This window comes from Cercospora beticola, chromosome 4 (genome assembly GCF_033473495.1).
Source record: "Cercospora beticola chromosome 4, complete sequence".
NCBI lineage: Eukaryota > Fungi > Ascomycota > Dothideomycetes > Mycosphaerellales > Mycosphaerellaceae > Cercospora > Cercospora beticola.
Window position 1 is genome coordinate 343,408 of NC_088938.1, and position 17,770 is coordinate 361,177.

The following is a 17,770-nucleotide window of genomic DNA, read 5'->3' on the forward strand; positions in this document are numbered from 1 at the left end:
AAAGCCAAACCTCCTCAAAGCCCATCGCTCAAACCACAGTCAAAATGAAGGCCACCGTTCTCTTCTTTTGCCGCCACTTTCTCCGGCCTTGCTCTGGCAACGAACGATCACTCCGAGCACAACTGCTGCTACCAAAACAAGGAGACTGGTTGGGTGTGGACAATCCACCCCGATCTTACCCACGCGGCCTGCAATGATTGGACGGTAAATCAATTCTTTGAGCACTGTTGTAAATCGTTGACGCATCAAGCTGACTTTGGCCTTTGCTAGTCTGCATCTTATGCCAACAGCAAGTGCACCGAGAACGCCAACGTCGCGCGCATTAGCGGCCAGGATTTCTTGGGTGCTTGCAGGAAGCACATGAAGGAATGGGGTCTGCAGGATCCAGACCACGTCGGAGCCGACTACCGAGGAAACTGCAACTAGATTGTGGAAGATCTAGTCAGTGGCGATTAGAAGCTTGTCAACACCGTCGTACTACTCTGGTGAGTTTGTGCGATTGATTCACGATGATTCGGCGTGATGACCGATCCTAGAAACTGCATCGGAGTTTCATGAGTGCGCGAAAAGGCTTCTTCATGCAAGCATTGGTGGAGCATTTCTGGGATAGAGACGTTGCTTATTTCTCTTTGTGTTGGCTGTTCCACTCTTTACTGATGATGCTCGCCACGGGTCATCAGGCATCCAGCCTTGTGTAGTACTACAATCAAAGTTTCTCCGTTGCCTATGCACAGCTTCACCTTCTACTCGAATGGTGTGTGTCTACTATTGTGTTTGCGGTTGATCATTCGTAGCCGTTGGAATGTTACAAACACCTGTGAGAAGCTATCTTCGTTCGTCTCCCTGCTTTTGTGTACAATTAGGGGCAAACTTGGCTGAATTTCCGGGGAAATGTCGGTTTTAGGCACTTTTACGACGCTCGATGCCGAAGAATGTTTTGAGACGAGAAGTAGGAAGTAGGATATCGTACAAACACTTTTCAGACTTGAATTCAAAGGAGCTCGAGTAGGTCTAGACGGCCATAGCATGCTACATTTCGCCGCTTTCCTTCCTCGCTAACGCCCTTCGTCGTGCCAATTTCGTCCTCTACCATCCGCATCCCTCTCTCCACACCGTTCTTGAGTTTCTTCACGTATGCATTTCTTTCCAAGCTCATCATCCGCTCGTTCCTCGACGACGAGTCCCTCTTAGAGACTCGTTTATGTTGGATTGTGGCTTGTCGGACCATTGGCAGAAAGCTTGGCTTGTCCGTCTTGGAGCAAGCCATATTTGGTCATTTCGTGTAGTCATTTACCTCGGCTGAGGTGTGGCGGAGTGCTCTTAGTCTTCTTAGTTTGCGCAATGGGCTCCGACGTGTTCTCTGCATTCACTGCCTTGCCTGGAATAGCGCCAAATGCTGGCGTGGGAGGGCATGCGGGGTATGTGCCGTGCACTGCTGCTTTCTTTGCTGCTGCCTTCTTTGCAAACGTGCCATTCGTACGGCCATGTGCGGGCGTGGCTTCTTTGGCGAAATCCTTAGCAGCGTTCATGTCGCCTTTGCCATCGAAGGGGTTGGCCGTGGCTTTGGTCTGGTTGCCAGCTTTCTGTTTGGGAGCGGCAACAGGAGCGGAGTCGAACTTCGGGGTGGACCACTTGGTCTCTGGGAGAGATAAGGCATCAACTCCTGGATCTTCTTGCCACTGCTTCTTCTGCAGAGCTTTGGTGCTGGCGCCGTAGAGAGGAGACTTTGGAAGCGATGGAGTGTGATTGGGCGAGAACATGTGAGAGGCGGCGGTCTCCTTGAGTGCGGCGGACTTGTTGTGCTGATTGTGCATGGAGTCTGCCTTGGCGAGACTTACGAGCATGTCGTAGAAAGCGTCATCATAACCGACGCATTCGAGATACTCCCACCACAGGCGCAGGCCGGGCTCTGAAAGGATGTCCTCGGTGTTGAACGCCTTCAAAATGGTAGAGGCTTCGAGCAGGTTCACTTTGACCAAAGAGGACTTCTCCCATTCCTTCAGCTCGTTGGCGTACGCATCAAGTGCTTTCGTGACCTTGCAATCGATGCCCGACTTGGAGATCTCGGCCGCTGCATCCTCTGACTCGGTCGGTACTGGACCTTCATAGACCGGCTTGGGCCAGAAGTGGTTCTTCAGGCATGTGGTGATCCACTTCGGACGGCCGACTTGTGCGAGTTGCCCGGCATGGAACTTGAGCACTGACTGTGGAATGTGCTCCATCATCGTGTCATATCCAACCTTGTCCGAGTAACGGTTCTGGCTGTACTTCCCCACATATCGATACATCTTTCCACCGTCAGAGCTTACAAAGACTGGCGTGTCCTTGTAGTTCATCTCATCAGGAGCATCGTCATCTCCAGCCAAGGTCTCGTTGAAGAAGGCCGTCAGCTTCGCGCCGTGCTCGCCCGGGTTGCGTGGCATGAATGGTTCGTGTGTTAGGTCTACCAGCCAATAGCCTTTGGTGGGAAGGATGCAGTCCTTGCTGCTGTTGAAGTAGAAGCCTGGAGACCATTCTTTTCCGCCGAGCAAGTCTCGCAGAAAGTCCCATGTGAAGACCTCATTGTGAATTGCTGCTTCGTCGGAGATGGACTTCGGTGGAAGCTTGCGAATAGCCATCGGACGCCAGGATGCGGCGCTCGAGGGCTGAGAGCGGGTCGGTGAGCCATATGCACTGTCAACACGCTCTTGCTTAGCGCTTACTTGGTCGATGTGTTGTATGACGACGTCGACGACTGCATCCTTGGTCTCGCACACGATGTGACCTGGAGTCTGCTTTTTGGCTGGTTGCTTGTCAACGAAGGGATCGGAAGCAGATGAGTTGTGCTTCGCCTTCGATGGCAGCGGCGTAGCTTGCTGCTCGATGAAAGAGTTGAGGCGCTGTTCGAGCACCTGCATATCATTCTGAAACACCTCCTTAATGTCCTCGATCGCGTCCTCCTGCTGGTTTGCGCGGCGATTCAGTTGTAGGACGTCCTCCGAGTGGACCGAGGCCATCTCTGCGAGTCGGGTTTTCATTTCGGCGATGGGCGCGGTGTTGTGGTGGGCTTCAGCCGCAAAGTGCCGCGGGACCAGCTGAAGGTTTGCGGCATAGTACGGCTGCATTTGCATGCCGGCAGGTATGTAGGGCTGGATCTGAAGTTCAGACATGTGCTGAGCAGGAGCAAGAGCTGGTGGTGGCGGCACAAGTTCTTGGGGAGGGTCGGCCCAGCGCGAGGCCTCGAGGCCGGGTGCGCGACGCTGAGATGCCATGGCGTTGGCTTGATGGAAGCGAGGAATGACAACTCTTCAGCAAGATGGCGACTTGTAACGAGCTTGCAATAGCTGGAAGTGGTAGAAGGTTGATGACTCTGAGAGAATATAAAGCAAACCCTTTTGTGCTGCCTTGGTGGTCAGTGCGTCACTGACGAATTTGAAGTGAAGAATATGGAGCTGTCAGGCAGCAGCTTCCTCAACACAATAATGCTGCTGATTCAATTGTAAGTGAGGGCTCCAGTGGCAGATTTTGAGCGCTCAGTGTTTCGCTTTGCCGAGCTCAAAGAGCGAGTGAGGCGACAGGCAGAATTTCTAAACACTGTCACTTTCAACTTTTGTTGTGTCAGTGTCAGCATCTTGAAGAAGAACATAATTATGAACTGTCGAGGCTATAGCTGGGCTGAGAGCGTGGGAGAATCGTCTCTTGATAGAACCACTGGCCTTAGCATGCCATGCTTTTCACACACAGCACTCGAGGCGCCGAGTGAAATTGCCGGAGCAGTCAGCCGCACATGCTCCCGGCGGCACTGTTCACATTTTTAGCATCGAAGGCCAGCCATTGAGACTTGACTTCATTCTCGAAGGTCCGCTCCACGTTGACTGCTGAGATGTGAATGAAAGAACATAGATCGAGCATATCTGCATACTCCAATTGCTTCACTTATGGCATATGGCCGTTGCTCTGTACCATGGCGATCAGCAATGACTTTGCGTTATTGCATGATGGAATACTTCTTCCGAGCAGCAGCATAAGAATGCTGCCGTCCTTGTTGTCCGAGAGGCTCTTTCATCATAAAGACTCAGTCGGAGGCAGGAGCAGAAGACCTCACCTCCAAGGCAAACAAAACTCTGAGCACCTCCGACGAGTACCAGGAATTCTCAACAAGTACGAAATAAGCCTTTGAACAAGTAATTCCTCTCTCGACATGGTCACCACTCACCACTGCCCGGGCAAAAAAGCGAAGGGTCCGAACTGTCGTCCTAAAGTGAGGACGCCCAACCAGAAGAAGTTGTACTGCCCAAGACACCAGACATATCGCTCTAAGCCCACCTGCGAGAATGTGTACATGAAGGGAGATGTATGCCCCGGATGCAATGTATGAGTTGTATTCGAGAAGCTTACATTTTGAATCAGGCTCGATGCATTGTGGGTAAATGGATGGAGTCGATGAGCGAGGTAGTGAGAAGTGGAAGCCTTGACGCCGAGCACTTCTGCACACACGGTGGTGCTGCTCGTCTGGCTGGGACCGCTGAATGTAAATGATGCCTTTTATGGTGTGAGATATTCATGATCCATTGTCCGCAGAGAATGCAAGATTCGAACGAGCCTTGCTCCATTCTTGCTCCAGGCCTCTGAATCTTTTGAAGGCCTCGCTGTCATGAAGGCCGAATATGGCGTAGCGTGCCATTCGCCTGATCCAGCGACCTCTACCATATGCCTCATCCTGATAGATCTTGGCGGTATACGTCGGGTAAAGTTGTTGCATGTTGCTAACGAACCGCTCTTCAAATCTTGCCTGTATCTGCACGGACTCAGCCGAGAGCATGCCCTTAGAGCTGTCGTAGCGCTCAGCAGGTTGTAAGTCCTCATCGAAGTCATAGCCTGGTGGGCGAGAGAGGTCGTACTTCTCCATTGGGAAGTCCCAGAGCCAGATGGGAGGCTTGCGCGCAAAGATGGAGGGAACGGCTTGGACTTGGTCCCAGTCGACGACCACGTCAATGATCCACTTTTCGGGCGATCTTGCGATGTCCAAACATTTCTCGAGCCGCTCTTCCAAGTCCTGCCCCCCACGTTCAAGCGAAGTAGTCTTCACTAGTATGTTTCGTGGTTGCAAGTCCCAGTGATGCAGAATGTTTCTTCGAGTCAGACCGTCGTCCTCAAACAGTCCAACACTGCACATGTCCTCGAACATTGCATAAATCTTGGACAGTATCACACGCATTCCATTTTCAGGTCCGCCCTGCGCCACCTCACCATCTAGCCGCGCTTTGAGCAGCCCGCCGATAAGTTCGCGCGGGCAAGCCGCAGTGTGTGGTGTGAGAACATGCTCGTAGGGATCTGAGAAACCGCGGACTCCTGCAGTCACGTTGTCGAGTGGAGCGCTGAGAGCTGAAGCCTTGGTAGCTGGGGCCGCAGAATCGGCCTGCGTAGCGACGACAGTTCCAGACTCCTCGAATGTGAGAGTTTCCATGCGTACGAGGAAGTCAGCCAAAGTTTCTGCCACTTGCATCTTTTCTTGGAAAGTCATGTCCTCGTAGAAGTCCTCGAGCGTCTTCCCATGCGAGAATTGTTGTAGAACATATGGTAATCCGATTGCATTCTGACTAGATGCATCATATGCTAGGAGCTTTGGTGCCGGAATGCTCCTCGACTGCAGTAGCTGGAGCACTGCCACTTGGTTGAGGATGTCGGTTTCGATGTCTTCGCTGCTGTTGCGCTCGATGCCCGCCGGGACGTTGCGATTGCGAGGAATCCGGAAGATCACCGACAACTCACCTTGATCTATCAGCTTGACATGAGCTACTACAACTCGATTGTAGCTGCCCCCGCGGACTCGCTGCAAGGTGACCGCTGCGACGCCGTAAATGCTGTGTGTGAGCGCCAGGACTTTGTGCTGAAACGTGTCAAATGCCTCATGAGGAGGGTCCGTGCCGCTGAACGCGTACGTTGAGGTCGAGTCTTGCGTGGAGGAACGAGTTGAGTCGTTGTCTCCCTCGGAATGAACTGACATCTTGTGCAGTGATGTGATGTATGATGAACGGTGTCGAGAGCGATGGTACTTGCCGTGTTGATGGCGATGGAAGAGCTGGTCAGTGAGTGCTTATATGCTGCCTGTGGGCGCATCAGCTGAGACGTGCTTCACGAATGGTGAATGCGACGCAGTCGGGACCAGCGAACGCATGATCAGTGGCCGCGTGGGACGAAGGTGGTAGATGAAAAAGGAGACCGCAGCAAACAGCGGCAAGTAGTGGGTAGCTGCGGTCCGAATGCGACTTTGCCGGTTGCGACTTTTGGCATTTGCCTCAACTTCACACCAAAGACTCCCCTTCTCCTCTCGTGTTTTGTCATCTCCATCGCTTTCTTCTCCTGGCGAGTTCACCTCTGTTGTATGCATCCGCTGCCTCAGGTTCTCCCGAGTGCATGGCTCGGAGTACATTTGCCGAGAGCATGCTCCCCTCCAGCAAGCTTTAGCCGGGACCTGGCCAGGAATTGCCGTGAAGCTGTAGTTCCGAGGTCGCTCCTAGCCAGCATTTCGATAGGTCCAACAGACTAAGTCATAAGCGCGTATGGGGTAGCATCGAGCCATCATTGTTCCTGAAAGCTCGTAGTTGGCTGCCACGAAGATGGCTGGCCTACCGACCACAATGTTTGCTTGGCGTAAGCACCAAGGCAATGAAACACCAGTATCGTCAATACAACTGATTAGATCATTGAAGGCAAACGGAGCTGATAGTTATCATATAGCAATATGACGAGGTACCCGTCCCGGAGGCTCCGGCGACTGGCTTTCTTTGCAAGATGTTAGCTTCAGGAGTCTGTCATAGCGATCAAGCAATGCTCAAAGATACCAATCCTCGACCATGGTTCCAAGATCAGTACATACTTGTATATCGTCGATGGCGTCTGCACTTGATTACCAGATAGCTGAGGATGCTCACAGGGCCATGAAGGATGCGGGCAGATTATCGAGATCGGGAAAGATGTGACTGACAAGCGTTTCAAAGTGGCAAGTAAATCCCTGCTGTTCATTCTGACCAGCATGCTAACATCGACGATAATATAGGGCGATGTCATTGCCATGTTCGCTGTTCCCGGTTGCGGACAAGAAGACTGTACTGAATGCTCACGCGGGACACCACAATTGTGTCTACGTGGTCATCACTCTGGTATTGGTCAAGATGGCTTCTTTGCACCATATGCCACAATCGATCAGCGTGGTGCTGTGCTAGTGCCACAAGGTAAGCACGGAAGACATGTGACTACCAAATTGCCCCATTGCTAATACTTCGTTTCATGCAGGCGTCAGCCCACTGCAAGCCGCAGTCGCAACAGATGCAGTTGCCACCGCATATCATGCTGTTCATCGACGTGCAGAGGTCAAGCCTCACGATACCGTCCTACTATTCGGTCTCGGTGGGCTCGGCTTCAATGGCTTGCAGGTATTGAAGACCACTGGTGCTCGAATCATTGTCTCCGAGGTCCGACAAGAGCGATTAGATGCTGCTATAAAGCTGGGCATTCCTGAACATGACATTGTGCCAATCGGTACGTCGGTACAAGACTTTGTCAAGCAGAATGGCCTGGAAGAAACGATCGACACAACTATTGACTTTGTGGGCTTGAAGCAGACGTTTGAAGATGCACAGCAAGTTGGTAAGAATGATTGCGCTGATCTTCGCCGTTTACCTATTGACTTGTGAGATAGTCCGGCGAGCTGGGAAGATGGTCTGCATTGGAACACTTTCTCCAGAAAACACGATCAGCATGAAAGTGGGTGTACGCAAACGCTTGAGCATTCTGTTCTCGTATGGTGCTCAAGTTGGAGACCTCGAGGAAGTGCTTCAATTGATAGCGCAAGATGCGATACAACCAGATGTTGAGCAAGGTAAACTTGAAGACTTTCCGCAGTGGTTGCAGAAGCTTTGTGATGGGAAGATAGCTGGCAGAGTCGCGCTCTGTGCATGAGGGACTGCTTGATAAAGGAAATATTCTGCTCGAACAGCTTCGAACACAGAGGACACATTCTATGCCCGCTTGGTCATATATCAGGCTAGCATCAGCATCATTTATCAATCTAATCTATCACTTCTCCCCACCCACCTTCGGCCCCTTCCCCTGCGCCTCCTCCGCGACCTCCACATACCACGCCAAATCCGACCCCTCCTTCATCTCAAATTCGGTAAACCCATTGCCCATCAATCGCCAAGGATTCTCCGTTCTATAAGTGATATCAAAGTCCTCTCCTCTGATATCCGACAGCAATCTATTGAACAGATGCGCCGAACCACCAAATAACGCTGTCACTCTCCCATCTATGCGACCGCGTTTATACCATGACGAACAGCCTCCAGACCAGACGAGCGTTTTGTGGACTTGATCTTGGTAGCGCATGAAAGCTTCGACTTTGGAACGTTTGGGGACGAGGGATTTTATGTCTTCTGTTGAGAGTTTTTTGATCCATTTGGTGATGTAGTCGCCTGTCCAGTTTAGGGATTCGACGAGGGAGCCGTGGCCGCCGAGGCAGTTGGGACCCATCATCTGATAGAAACTTTAGTTGTGGTGTGCTTGGTAGGGTGGAGAGGACGGAGCTTACCATGAAGTAGTTAGGAAAGTCGGGCGTCATTACTGAGAGGTAGGACTCTGGGTCTCCGGCCCATTTCTCTCGTAGGTTTACGCCATTTTGGCCGATGAAGGGATATCGTGGTCGATGTGAGACGTCGAATCCTGTGGCGCATATAACTGTCGTATGTCAGCAAGTTGTGCAGTTGTGCAGTGGCCAAGGAGCTAGTGACTTACGAACATCACACTCAAAGACCTCTCCATCTTGAGTTTTGATCCCACCCTCGGTCACCTCCACAATCGGACTATTCATACAGTCACAATTATCTCTCAGGAACGACTCAAGATACCCAGGCCCCGGCGTAATCCTCCTACAACCCAACTCCCACTTCGGAATCAACATCTCACAAAGCCTCTTATCATGCCCAAGTTTCTGCGACATCTGTGCAGCAGCAGCTTCCATACCCTTTCGATTATTCTCTCCCCTCTGAAAAATATAAAACGACTTATTCGTCCGCGACACAATACCTTTTCGATACGCTTGATGTTTCTCCGGATCTCGAAAAGATTTCTTCTCGTCGTCTGTATATGCTGGATTAGGATCTTCGACTGATCGTCCCATGTGTTGTGAAGGTGGTGCGCGGTAATAGACCCAAGCTCCACTTCGGATGAAGTTCTTGACTGTTGTGCCGGGGAGTTTGGCCATTTGGGGGACGATTTGAATGCCGGAGGAGCCGTTTCCGATTACTGCGATGCGTTTGTTGGAGTAGTCGAAGCTGTGGTCCCAGCGGGCGGAGTGTGTGATGTGTCCTTTGAAATTTTCGAAGCCGGGGATTTTGGGCCAGTTTTCGTGTCTTTCGTGTCATCAGCTTTGCTGTCCAATGTGTGAGAGAAGTCGCACTTACACAAGCACTCCCTGCCCAGAAATCAAAACATGACACCACTCTTCTCTCTTCGCCAAAGTCCTCGTATTCTCAACCTCCACACACCACATTCCCTCGTCTTCATGCCACTTCGCCCCCACAACCTTCGTACAAAGTTCCAAATCTCGATCCAAATTCCACTTCCTCACAGTTTTCTTGAAATACTCCAAAATCTCAGCACCACTAGCATAAAATCTCGTCCATTCTGGATTCGGATCGAATGGAAAAGCATAAATATGAGCTGGCACATCACATTGAACACCAGGATAGTTGTTGACAAGCCAAGTCCCGCCAACTTCATGATGAGCTTCGAAGAGTTTGTGTTCGACAATATCTCTCATCTCGGGAAAACGATGTTGGAATTTATGCGCCATGAGAAGTCCTGAGAAGCCAGCTCCGATTGTTATGACTTTGATCTTGCGGGGCGTGAAAGCGAATTCTGAGGCCAGTTTGAAAGGGTCGAAGGTTTCATCGTGGTGGCCATTTGTGAGATTCTTGAGTTCTGATACAGGTGTATTCTTTTTGTCGACCTTGGGGATTTCGCCATCGGGTGGAGGAGCTGTCTTGACTACCGAGTCCCCGTTGGTTGTTGCTTCCATGTACGCAGTCATGTTGAGGCCGAGGAAGGAGAAGATGCGGATCTAAAGTCGACGTCGCCACGCTGGAAGATGATGATAGAGATATCACTCGCGAGCCATATGCATCCCGGCTGCCTGTGCCACGTCGGAGTGTCAGACTATGCCTTAGGGCTGCTCCGACTATCGAGATCAGAGACTAAGCGGTATTGCCAATTTCAGATTGCCGAAAAGCTAGATGCTTCAACTCAAAATGCCGAACTGCCTTGGCCGCATCCCCGCAGCTCCTACCCACTTCAATCAAAGTTGGGGGCAAAAGTTGGCGTAAACCGAGTCGCTGGGTGGACCAATTGCTTGGGAATGGCGTAGCTGGTCCGCCTAGAGTACGTGTGAAGAGTCAATAGTGGGTCAAAATTGGCCGACCACTCTATACGGCTATGTTCGGTAGAGGATCTTGGTAAGCTTTGGAATCTATTCTGCGGTGAGGTAGTGTTTGAGTTCACATGCCTTACCTTTGTACTGCTACCCAGAAGCAATCGAATTGGCACAGAATGTTCGGATCAAGAGACAGCACGAACGAGAGAATCACAGAAATCATTGGCGTTCCTAATTATCAGTACAATCCACCTCTACCTAATGGCGAAGGACTTGTTTCTATTCCAGATGGCGATATAACAGTCACTGTCAAGCTGATCAATCCGGTCACATTCGGTCCTGCGAAGTTGAGTCGATTAATGCAGCCGGACGTACCTTTCTTGGAGGTTTTCGAGGCGTGTCCGTCTTTCTCTTTTCTGTTGGAGCATCCTTCTGGCAAGAAATTAGTATGGGATCTGGGCATTCGACATGATTATATGAATTCCGCTCCAACAGTGGCATCGTATATATCGAAATCTGGGTACAACATTCAGGTGCAAGGCCATGTTGCGGATACTTTGAGCGATAATGGGGTGGATCTTAATGATGTGGAGGCGGTGATATGGAGCCATTGGTGAGTGGCAGCAAGGTCAGTGTGGCTGTGAATTTGGACTGACAATGATCGAAGGCATTGGGATCATGTAGGCGATCCTAGCACTTTCCCGAAGTCCACCGCGCTTGTTGTTGGTCCTGGTTTCCAAGAATTATTATTGCCGGCGGCGCCGACGAATCCAGAAAGTCCAATATCGGAGAGTGCGTGGGAGTAGGTATCGTATCAGGGGTCGCCGCTGAATAGCTTTGCTGATTCCTTGTTTCTTAGCGGGAGAGAGCTCCGCGAGCTCGACTTTGCAAAGCCGGGCACAATCCGCATTGGACAATTCCCGGCCATAGACTACTTCGGAGACGGATCAGTATACCTCCTCAACAGTCCAGGACATGCAGTTGGACATCTCTGTGCTCTTGTAAGGACAACAGTGAATCCTGATACGTTCATTTTCCTGGGTGGCGATATATGTCATTACTCCGGTATCATGCGGCCATCGATCCATCTGCCAGTCCCCAAGGAGATCTCTCCGCATCCTGTGCTTCCACATAGCTCGGCATCTTTTTGTCCAGGACATGCGTTCGAAGAACTCCAAACTTCGCGCGGGAGGCAGACTGATGATACCTTGTACGATATGGCGTTTGGGTATGACATTCCTCTGGCGACGGATACAGTGAAGAAGTTGCAAGAGTTGGACGTTCAGAGCAACGTCCTCGTGATCATTGCACATGATGCGCACGTGGGTCGCATTGTTGACCATTTCCCGCTAAGCTTGAATGCGTGGAAAGATCGTGGCTGGGGCGCCAAGGCGAGATGGGCGTGGCTCAAAGACTTGGAAGGTTACTGGAAATCGAAAGGTGTGCTAGAATAGTGTAGATATTGTGGTTGAGCAGTCCACGTTGAAGCTTGTCTAAGTCAATCGTAGCTGAGCGTCATAATTCTTGTCATACAGTTGGCGGCCGTGCAAACAGAGCTAGCATGCTATCTCCGATCAATAGATGTATCTGAACTGGGGGTTTTCCTTGTCGGTAGGGTCTTCGTAGGCGTGGTCGTAACCTTCTGCTGTGCCTGTTCGGTCTCGTCTTCTATTCTCCCAGATGCAGACGTAGCGATAGACGAGGATGAGTACTGCGGCTAGTGCTGATGCCACGGTGACGATGGTAAATCCAGTGTTGTAGACCGGTGACTCTCGTTGCAAGTAGACCATGGGCCCAATGAAATTACCTGGAAAAATTAGCCACAACACGTTTGACAAGCTTGATGTACTCACCAAGACAGTAGCCGACGAAGAGACCTGATGAGGCGAGAGATCGTTTCGTATAGCCAGAGTTGTTGGCCACTTGCAATCCCATGATGACGCCATAACCAGCACCGTAGGTCGAAAGGGTGTAGATGCTAAAGAAAAGTCCACCTTTCTCGCTCCGAGGCAGCTTCCACAACAATGCCGCTGAAAGAATGGTGAAGCACTGAGTGAAGAAGGCGATGTACGTTCGGATGTTCAGGTGACTGTAACGCATGGCGAGCCATGTCGCAGTGAGTGTGCATGAACCGACCCAGACTCCCGCAGGCATCACCAGCAGTAAGGTCTGCAGTGAAGTGTATCCCCATCCTTGGATGATCAGAGGAGCGAAGCTTGAGACTGGGCCGTTTGTGATCAGACTCAGGGTCGCAATGAAAAACATGAGCCAGAATTTGAGATCGCAGAGCAGCTCCTTAGCCTGGCCTACTTTGAACTTGGTATTGCGTACACCAGAGTTGTTCGAACGTAGACGTGCGACAGCCAGATATCGTTCGCGCTCGGTGAAGCCTGACGCGCGAGTAGGGTCTGGTGGAAGGATAAAGAGAAGTGCTGCGCCCCACAGGATGGTGATGACTGTAGAGGTGATCAGTAAGACATGCGGCGGAGAGTTTTTGGAACAACTGACTTCCGGCAACGATGTACATCCATCGCCATGGCGCAAGCACAGCATTGATCTGGCCAATGCCATAGTTGATCAAAGGTGCAACCACTGCTGACCAAGACGCCAGACTGTACCAGGCACTGAGGGTCGCGTCAGTAATCGAAGTCAAATTTCAATAAAACACAGGCATGCTCACCCCATTCGAAAAGCTTGCTCGTCTTTCCGATACCACGACCCGACCATCAACATGAACAGCGGGCTGACACCACTTTCTAGAAACCCGAGAAAGAATCGCTGGGCGTATAGAGCCTGATAGTTGTGACATGTGATAGTCAAAAGCAGACAAATTCCCCAGAGAGTGACTATGCCGCATGTCACACGTTCAAGTGGATATCGCTGTGCCAAGATAACAGCAGGATATGAGCCTGCGACGAAGCCGAGATAGAAGGTTGAGGATGCCATCGAGTAGCGATCGCCTTTTCGAAGGTCTAGTTCCTGCATCATGCCAAAAAGTACTGCTTGTCCCAGCATGGCCTTGTCGTAGTATTGCAGGGCCGATGTGAAGCACATTATCGGGATCAGCTTCCAGTCGATCTTGCGCCGGAGAGTCTTCTCCTCTTGCTCTGTCCATTCCAGAGGGCCGTCATATTGAGCAAAGACTTTGGCGGCTTCATCGTCGCCGGTTGTCTGCCCGTGCTTGGAGACCACCGGGAATTCTTTGTCGTCTATGGAGGCCATTCTGCTGGTCGTCCTTGCGCCTGGACAATCCTGACGAGACAAGGAATGCGAGAGACACGATAGTCGATCAGTAGCTGGGGGCGTATCTCTCTCATAGCGCTCCCGGCTCGCTAGGACACATCATCTTGGCGGGACGTGGTCGCCGCAACGCTAGTGTCAGATGAGATTGTAGGCGCTGCTTCACTACCGGGATCCTGATGCTCGTTGTTCGTGAACTCCACGGGATCCAAAGGCGGGGAAATGCATAAACATCGTGTAAGCCCCGTCATTCGGCTCTGCTGCCTTGCTCCATCTTTGCTTCAAATGCCTTGAGCATTCCTCCAGACTTCTTGATTCGGAGTTGCCGTGCATCTAACCCACTTTTCGGCTGAATTTCTGATATTCTGCAGGTGCACAGGTCTTGCGTTCGGCGCACGAGCGGCGCGGCCAACGGTGCGGAAAAACCATTCACTCATCCTGGATGGTGAACAGATCCGCTGGAGATCGGGCAGCGATACGGAGGACACCCGTTGGCGTCCACGAGTCCGGCGATACTGAAGCTGCCAATTGGAAGACCGGATCACCCAGCTGGACGTCGGTCGTGGTCACTTTTGCTTCGATGCATACAGTCACCACCCTAGGCCCGATCGATAGTGTGCACATTTCTAGCCCGTTCAAGAGCACTGTTTGATCGCCAAAACCAGCATTTTACAAGGCCTTCGGCGAATAGCAGTGTAAGACCCAAGGGTATTACACGCCAACAGGGTGCGGCACACTATCGATCGGGCCTGGGGAGGTGGCTGTATCGTCGGCGCTCTGAACTGCACGACGGCGCCTGGATGAAGTTTCGGCAGGTCGTTGGCAGTCAGTGCCAAGCTTTCGCGGCCCTCGGCTGAGCGGCGGAACTCCGCCGTTAGCCGGAGCTGGGGGTGGAGCTCACGCAACGTCGACTGACACGCACGATTTCGGCAAACACACGATGGGAACCGGCGAACACCGCTGGGCGACGTATACCATCGATCAACCCCGCAAACGCCGTGCCGAGTCGGTGTGCGCGATATGCCACAGCAAGAAGACCAAATGTGACTTGGCCGAGCGGCGGAGGGCGGGGGCGGAGAAGTGCACATACTGCCACAACACCGGCAAATCATGTCAGCCGCATCTGGGGCGGAGAGCGATCCGACGTCAACGAGCTGCAGAGCATCGTGGTGAGGCGCCCACGCCAGCATTGTCGTCGATACGGGAAGAGGCCATCACCGTTCAGGCCCAGCAGCCACAGGAGCAGCATCAACAGACATCTTTACAGCCTCTCAGCCGCACGAACACTCTTGACAGTCCAACAACACGGCGGACTGATATCTCCGATGCAGTTGCTGTCAGCCATGAAGGCGATCTAGACACAGGCTTCTTACAACCATTTGTTCGTACAGAACAACACGACCCAGCAGCTGGAGCTTCGGACCGGGGTGGGATAACACTATCACCCAATACTCAAGTAGCTCCTCACCTTCTTCACGTCTTCCTCGAACCGTACTACGACAGCTGCTACGCCTTCTGTCCCGTGTTAGACAATCATGCTGCTCTTGATGAACTACAGGCCTCGCCACTGCTGTGCAATGCTTTGGCCACGCTCGGCAGCAACCTCCAACCACCTCTCGTGCCATGTGTTGGGCCAGCACGATATTATGATCGAGCTCGACGAATGTTCTACGAGGACGAGGAGCCAAACATATCGACATGTCTCCGAGCCATTTTACTGTTCTACTGGTGGGCCCCACGATCGACCTCCCTCGTCCATCGACATTCGTCTTGGTGGTGGACTTCAGTCGTGATCAGACACGCTCAGCAGATGAATTTGCATCGTTCGAAGCCAGCCAGCGACAACGATGGTACTGTGACTGGGTTGCAAAAGCGAGTCTGGTGGACTGCCTTTGCCCGAGAACGTCTCACGGCGCTTTGCCAGAGCAAACCTCCCATCATCAATCTCGAAGACTGCACGATATCGGCACCCGCCATGGAAGACTTTCCACTCAGCATGCAGGGAAGTACAAAGGCGCTCGTATTCATACACTGGGTGCGGCTGTGTGGCACGATTGGTCGCATCGCCCATCATTTGGCACGTAGGAAAAGCCAGATGCAAGATACGCGCTACGTAGCCAATGACTTGGTCGATCACTCGTTGGAGCAAGAATTGCTGAATTGGGTCACAAGCCTACCGAACAGCTTGGCACTTGGTGTCAACGAAATGTTTGAGGCAAAATATGACCGAGATATCTACCAGCTGTATCTGCCGTACCTGACGGCGGTGATCGTACTGGACCTTCACACAGCGGAGTCATCACAAGACACACCTCGAGCCGGGCCAGCAGCGGTAGCTGCAGCTTCCTGTATGGCAAGAATATTCCGTGATGTTCTGGCGAGAGGAAATACCCGATTTCTCATGGCCATCACCAGCTGGTACTGCGCAACGGCCTTTCTGGCACTTCTTTCAGCGAGGAAACAATCGCATCTCACAGCAGCCGCGAACACTGATATTGAGACAATACGAGTTATGTGTGGTCAGCTGCAAGAGATCTGGGGCTCGTCTGCGGTGATCTATCAAGGAATACAACGCATGATGGCATCAAGTGAGGCTCAGAACCCTGTCGATTTGGATGTGAATGTACAGTCTCAAATCTCTGCACCACAACTCAGCAGCACAGCGACCGGGTCCAACACGGACAGTCAAAATGATACATCATCTTGGAAGCAATACTTCCCATTCGCTACTGCAAAAACATCAGAGGTCCTGCGAATTATGCTTGAAAACGGCGAACAAACCACACTTGAATCCCTCGAAGCTAGCTTGTTCTCCAACGACCTGGTGGGCGACATGTTTGATATGTTCTTCGTTGGCTTTGAGGATACACAATGGGAGCAGATGTAAACTATTTGGCAGTAGTTTCTGGGTACTACCATTACTTCTTGTATATCTGAATTTCAGCGCCTTCGAGCCAACGATCCTTGATAACATTGAGTTGCGAAATTTGCGTCGCTTTCATGAATCCTTCCTCTGTGAAATCTTCTAGACCAGTATCCATGAATCCTTGTGGAGCGAGGGAGCGAGGGACGATCATGAGGGAGTGGCCTAGAATTGTCAGCAAAAGATTTGACAAGACTGAGAGGACGGAAATTACCATTTGTCTCTGGATCTGTAGCAATCCGTGCAAAGCACGCAGCGACATCCTCGGTCTCTCCGAACGGGACATTTTGCTTCAGGAGCGAGGCTTCCCATTCGGCTGTTCGGATCGCACTTTTGATGTAGCACGGTGCTACGTAGGCGATTCGTATGCCTTGCTCCCAGCTGTTGCGGCGGACTGTGTGCAAGAGGCCTCGAAGGGCGTACTTGGAGGCTGTGTATTCCCAATTTGCCTGGCGGGTGTCAGTTCAACAGAAAGAAGAGGGAGCTTGGAGAAAGGGTGGGCTTACTGGTGAGTCAACATATGCGACCAAACTTCCCGTCATGATAAAACAACCTCCTGGGGTCTTTTGCTTGCGGAAATGATAGGTCGCGAGCTTGAATGTATACAATGTGCCGTTGATGTTGGTCTGAATGATATTCAGATCTGGCTTGACGGGTGGTTTCGATAGATCTGTTCATCAATTCATCAGCAACATTCATATCCAGCAAGGTCTAACACCCAATATTCACCATCCAAATTCCACAAACTATCCCCACTCGCCCTACTAATCCCTGCATTCGCAATCACAACATCCAATCCTCTCCCATCGCTCGTCGCTTTCTCAAACAATCTCACTTGATCTTCCCAGTTCCGGATATCACATTTGACGAATTGGCACTTCTGTCCATATTTTTGGATCAATTCAGTTGAGAGTTCTTTACCGCGGGATTCGTTGACGTCGCCAAACGTTACGAATGCTCCGGCTTCGACGAATTTTCGGACTGTCGCTTCGCCCATGCCATTTGCACCGCCTGTGATTATGACGGATTTTCCATGGAGTTCTGACCAGGCGATTGGAGTTGTGTGGTCGATGGGGCCGGTGTAGGTGTAGGGTTGGATGGGAGACATGATGGCGGGTAGTTGTTTATTGACTGATGGTGTCGTCGACGATACATTTTGGTGTTCAACCTCAGAAGCTTCAGACTATCCCCGCGATTTC

General features: G+C 51.6%; 8 protein-coding genes across 8 annotated transcripts; 3 read left to right on the forward strand and 5 right to left on the reverse strand.

Annotated features, from left to right (window-relative positions):
• Nucleotides 1–1,286: 1,286 nt before the first annotated feature.
• On the reverse strand, nt 1,287–3,251 carry RHO25_005754 (uncharacterized protein; the record flags this gene model as incomplete). The annotated part of the gene is made up of 1 exon (XM_023596635.1): nt 1,287–3,251. One exon carries the CDS (start codon nt 3,249–3,251, stop codon nt 1,287–1,289), a length of 1,965 nt encoding a protein of 654 aa, XP_023451830.1.
• A 1,289-nt stretch (nt 3,252–4,540) lies between these two features.
• On the reverse strand, nt 4,541–5,986 carry RHO25_005755 (uncharacterized protein; the record flags this gene model as incomplete). Its single annotated transcript, XM_023596636.1, has 1 exon — nt 4,541–5,986. One exon carries the CDS (start codon nt 5,984–5,986, stop codon nt 4,541–4,543), a length of 1,446 nt encoding a protein of 481 aa, XP_023451831.1.
• A 634-nt stretch (nt 5,987–6,620) lies between these two features.
• RHO25_005756 (uncharacterized protein) lies at nt 6,621–7,941 on the forward strand (the record flags this gene model as incomplete). Its single annotated transcript, XM_023596637.2, has 6 exons — nt 6,621–6,659; nt 6,721–6,861; nt 6,917–6,979; nt 7,040–7,214; nt 7,276–7,629; nt 7,682–7,941. 6 exons carry the CDS (start codon nt 6,621–6,623, stop codon nt 7,939–7,941), a joined length of 1,032 nt encoding a protein of 343 aa, XP_023451832.2.
• Nucleotides 7,942–8,058: 117 nt separating this feature from the next.
• On the reverse strand, nt 8,059–10,069 carry RHO25_005757 (uncharacterized protein; the record flags this gene model as incomplete). The annotated part of the gene is made up of 4 exons (XM_023596638.1): nt 8,059–8,514; nt 8,570–8,715; nt 8,773–9,389; nt 9,441–10,069. 4 exons carry the CDS (start codon nt 10,067–10,069, stop codon nt 8,059–8,061), a joined length of 1,848 nt encoding a protein of 615 aa, XP_023451833.1.
• A 515-nt stretch (nt 10,070–10,584) lies between these two features.
• Nucleotides 10,585–11,862, forward strand: RHO25_005758 (uncharacterized protein; the record flags this gene model as incomplete). The annotated part of the gene is made up of 3 exons (XM_023596639.1): nt 10,585–11,021; nt 11,076–11,210; nt 11,268–11,862. The coding sequence occupies 3 exons, from the start codon at nt 10,585–10,587 to the stop codon at nt 11,860–11,862; spliced, it is 1,167 nt and encodes a 388-aa protein (XP_023451834.1).
• Nucleotides 11,863–11,982: 120 nt separating this feature from the next.
• On the reverse strand, nt 11,983–13,630 carry RHO25_005759 (uncharacterized protein; the record flags this gene model as incomplete). The annotated part of the gene is made up of 4 exons (XM_023596641.2): nt 11,983–12,215; nt 12,262–12,864; nt 12,917–13,032; nt 13,089–13,630. 4 exons carry the CDS (start codon nt 13,628–13,630, stop codon nt 11,983–11,985), a joined length of 1,494 nt encoding a protein of 497 aa, XP_023451836.1.
• A 958-nt stretch (nt 13,631–14,588) lies between these two features.
• RHO25_005760 (uncharacterized protein) lies at nt 14,589–16,535 on the forward strand (the record flags this gene model as incomplete). Its single annotated transcript, XM_023596642.1, has 1 exon — nt 14,589–16,535. The coding sequence occupies one exon, from the start codon at nt 14,589–14,591 to the stop codon at nt 16,533–16,535; it is 1,947 nt and encodes a 648-aa protein (XP_023451837.1).
• A 31-nt stretch (nt 16,536–16,566) lies between these two features.
• Nucleotides 16,567–17,679, reverse strand: RHO25_005761 (uncharacterized protein; the record flags this gene model as incomplete). Its single annotated transcript, XM_023596643.2, has 4 exons — nt 16,567–16,736; nt 16,786–17,020; nt 17,078–17,241; nt 17,301–17,679. The coding sequence occupies 4 exons, from the start codon at nt 17,677–17,679 to the stop codon at nt 16,567–16,569; spliced, it is 948 nt and encodes a 315-aa protein (XP_023451838.1).
• Between the last annotated feature and the right edge of the window lie 91 nt (nt 17,680–17,770).